The sequence below is a fragment of the Dipteris shenzhenensis genome, chromosome 31, assembly GCF_047967505.1.
Source record: "Dipteris shenzhenensis isolate YYH24624 ecotype China chromosome 31, Dip_SZ_1.0, whole genome shotgun sequence".
Taxonomy (NCBI): domain Eukaryota; kingdom Viridiplantae; phylum Streptophyta; class Polypodiopsida; order Gleicheniales; family Dipteridaceae; genus Dipteris; species Dipteris shenzhenensis.
This window is the reverse complement of record NC_141626.1, coordinates 7,458,046-7,461,740: the sequence shown is the minus strand read 5'-3', so window position 1 is coordinate 7,461,740 and position 3,695 is coordinate 7,458,046. Positions and strand designations below refer to the sequence as shown.

The window sequence follows — 3,695 nt, the reverse complement described above, 5'->3', positions numbered from 1 at the left end:
GAGCCTACCCTTAGGCTGTGATGTGGATTGAAAATGCAAACGAGAGGGAAAAAAAATGGAAGTGCTGTACTACAAAACAAGATGATATCATCAGAAGTCAAGCCTGTAAAATAAAAGGAATGTCGCTCTTACAGCAGGGAGCAAAATGCCATAGGCCGTATTCTAACGAAAGGGTCGATGTTCATTTACAGACACGAAAGTCATAAATAAAGACGTCAGAACTACGATCCCTTAATCAGCCTTGCGAGTTTGAGCGTTGATCTCCAACCTAAGCTTTTCCCTGTTTGTGCTCTGCCATTCTCCGTCGTTTGATATTATTTCATGCATTGTAAGACAGAACAGAAGAAAGTATTTTCTGATGAAAAACGTTCGATAGAGATTCGATTTAGGGACGGCAATTTCTACTGGATTCCCCTGCATGACATAAGCTCGGAAGTGGCCAAGCCATTCAACGAGGCCATTGAAATTAAACCCGCCCTGGCCCTTCTAAAAATTCTGTCACGCTATGCACACATGCAGATATAGGCAGAACGGGTTTTGGAATCTTGATTAATCGCCTGCCGCGACTTTCAAAAATAGGTTGAATGACCGAGCCTTAAAGTTCACGTTTTTGTGTGATCGCAGCCTCGAAGAGAGACTCCGAAGTTTCCACAGAAGGAGTTTCGGAATCTTAAATAATCGTCAACCATAACAGCGTCCACATTCAAAGCACACGCCAGAGCATCACTTGTAGTTCACACCTTAAATACTTCACAATTCTTATATCGCGTGAAGATTTAAGCTTAACCTCTATAGAACACATGTAGTTCACAACAATCAGTTTTTCATAATCTGACCACATCGATATATGATTCTAGGCGTTGCGAAGAGTTACACACCTAATCCGTTGCACTTCCATCTATGAAAAGCTCCTATGACGCTTTAGAACTGTAGGCTCACATATTTCACTTTTAGTTTGCGCCCTAGTTCATGGAGCGCACAATTCTCGACTATCCGTGAAACTGATCGTCATGGATATTCGCTTCTAAAATACACTCGTCGCGGTGCTTACAATTTTGATGGCATGCCGAAACTGCCTCACGTTCTCTACAAAACACGCTCAAGCACCGATGGATTCAAAGCCACTTGACCGCACATATAATATCGCAGTCCCGGAAGGATATGACCTAAGGCTGATCTATCAAAACATGTATCTACACTTCTTCATTTGAAGTTGAGAGCTTCAGCCACGAGTGCAGGTCGTAAGGATAGTATACACAGACCATAATGTACGTTTGAGACGGGCAGAAAGGTCACTAAAACGCCGTGTAGAAGTACCGTCGTCGACGTGGCGCACGTAAAGCCGTCACACTGGACTTTGCATTCTGGGATAGTGACGCCCTCGGCGATTCAGAAAGCGGTCTTCGAGCTACAAGAGCATATTACCGTGCTAATACAACCGAGAGCTCAACACTGCATGCCCAACGGGGTATATAGGTTGCTTAAATCTTCGGCAATCTTCTGAGCATCCATCGACACTCCCAGTAACCCTTTCCGTGCAAAACCTGCGGAATACAACCCGTTCTTCCCCTTCCAGTTGTTAGGCAAACCGGGATTGATAAAGCCTTCACAAGAAAATAGATCGTTTTCCTGCGTGAAGGAGAAAATGTCAGGGTCGAAACGTAAAGAAACTCGTTTCAGTAACCTCTATAGGTCTTCGCTAAACCGCTAGTAATATAACCTTGATTACCTTCAACCAGGATGGTACGTTGCTTTTAAAGCCAGTTGCCATGACAACTGCATCGAACTCTCGATAACTAGCATCCAAGAAGGTGCAACCGGTGGCATTGAACTCTCGCACGCCAGGCATAACCTGAGCATATCCGTTTAAATTTTTAGAGACCTACGACTAGACGAGTCGCCCGAAAGAAAGGGACACAATTCTCAACCCGAAGACATGGATGCACACCTCAATGGAGCCTAGTCGGATTCGAGAGACAGTCCCGGCATCGAGGGAAGGTGTTTTCCCAGTCCTTATCTTCAGTTCCATCGGTCCAGCTTGAGGCCTCTTCAAACCAAGCTGCGCAGTCTCGCCCAACAGTAGCCGGGAAACCAACAGAAGCAAGCGATCCGTCCATCTCAACGATAGGTACTTCATTAATGTCATGGCGACAGTAAAGATAGACACACCAAATATTTCCCTCGGGAGAACATGCACCTGCAAAGGAATAAAGTGAGCTTTCTCTACACTGTTGCACTTATGTGATATTCCTTTTCTGCTCTCGACCATGTGAGTGTAACAGCTGTTAACATCAGATGCTTACCGTATTGCGAATCGATAGGCAAGCCTTTGCCTGATGATTCGTCAGGTCAAGGCCAAGCTCCAGCCCCGAGTTCCCTCCTCCAATTACTAAGACATTGTTTCCCTGGAACTCGCGTCCACTTTTGTACTGGCTGGAATGACAAACTTTTCCTCTGAAGGTGTCCAGCCCTGGCAAGGTTGGCCACACTGGTTGAGCATTCTCGCCCGTTGCTGCTACTAGCCATCTGCCAATGAAAGTTTCGTGGCCATCCGGGCCATCGCTATCAACTTGCCACAACCCGGTTCCTGAACAGTATGCCGCAGCCATTACTGTTGTGTTGAATAGAGGCTTTATACTAAAACTTTGAGCATAGTCATCGAGGTAACCCAGGAACTGCGCTTTTGTTGGGAAAGTAGGAAATTCAGGAGGAAACGGCATGAGAGGGAGCTCGCAGAAATTTTTATCAATGTGGAGCCGTATACGATCATACGTCCTGTATTTCCAGAGAGATGCAATGCAATCGGCCTTCTCTAATATGACGCTAGGCACTCCTTTTCTATGGAGGCACGCTGCGGTGGCCAGTCCAGCAGGTCCAGCACCGACGATAATGGCTCCCTCCACATAGGTTTTCAGCGGAGCGAGCTGGAACAAGTCATTGGAGGCTTTCCCGAACAACTCCACTAAGCTCGGAGGCAATGACGATAGGGTTCCTGCCTCCTGCGCAAGGATTCTAGGCAAACTCATGTTACACATGGTAGCAGGAACCCGCACGCCAAGGAGGCTGAGTAAGGCCAGCCAGATAGGCTGCCTTCGTGAATGGCAAGAAGCTCCTAAAGCATTGGACGAAAGGGCTCAGACGTGGAGGAAAAAGTTCAGATGCAAAAGCTGGAAGAGTTAATACGGCGAAGGCGGCATGCAGCTGAGTGATCAGAGGATGTGAACAGGAAAGAAAAGTTCTCAAGTATAAGACAAATGAAAACTCCGAGCAACGGCAGATGTGGTTAAAGGAAGGCAGAAAGGTGCGCCTATCGAGGGGTGCAAGCAGGGAGAATGTGTGGATGGCTCATGAAGGACCGGGATACGTGATGTGATGAGAAAGATAAGAGAGAGGGAGAAGAGAGACGAAATGGTGGCTGGCTGGCTGATGATAAAGGGATGAGAGGGTTTTCAGGGAAGGAGGAAAGGCAACGTTAATATATACGCATGAGGGAACGGTGGCTGGCTGATGATTGAGCATTCAATACGAACGGGGAGCTGTGAGAGGGTGATGATTGAAAGAAGGGTAAGCAATCATCGGGACGAGGGAAGCTACAAAGTCCAAAAAAACCCATCGTCATAGGAAGCGTACTGGTGAGGAGAGCACACTCCAGCTTTAGGTTTGAATACGCGAAGTGCATGGGATCGCCCGGTGGG

General features: G+C 47.0%; 1 protein-coding gene across 1 annotated transcript; it reads right to left on the bottom strand.

Annotated features, from left to right (window-relative positions):
- Nucleotides 1–1,158: 1,158 nt before the first annotated feature.
- On the bottom strand, nt 1,159–3,431 carry LOC147880973 (putative indole-3-pyruvate monooxygenase YUCCA4). Its single transcript, XM_087370092.1, has 4 exons — nt 2,304–3,431; nt 1,949–2,197; nt 1,730–1,852; nt 1,159–1,629 (listed from the first exon to the last, which is right to left on the bottom strand). Exons 1-4 carry the CDS (start codon nt 3,033–3,035, stop codon nt 1,447–1,449), a joined length of 1,287 nt encoding a protein of 428 aa, XP_087226218.1. The 5' UTR covers nt 3,036–3,431; the 3' UTR covers nt 1,159–1,446.
- Nucleotides 3,432–3,695: the final 264 nt, after the last annotated feature.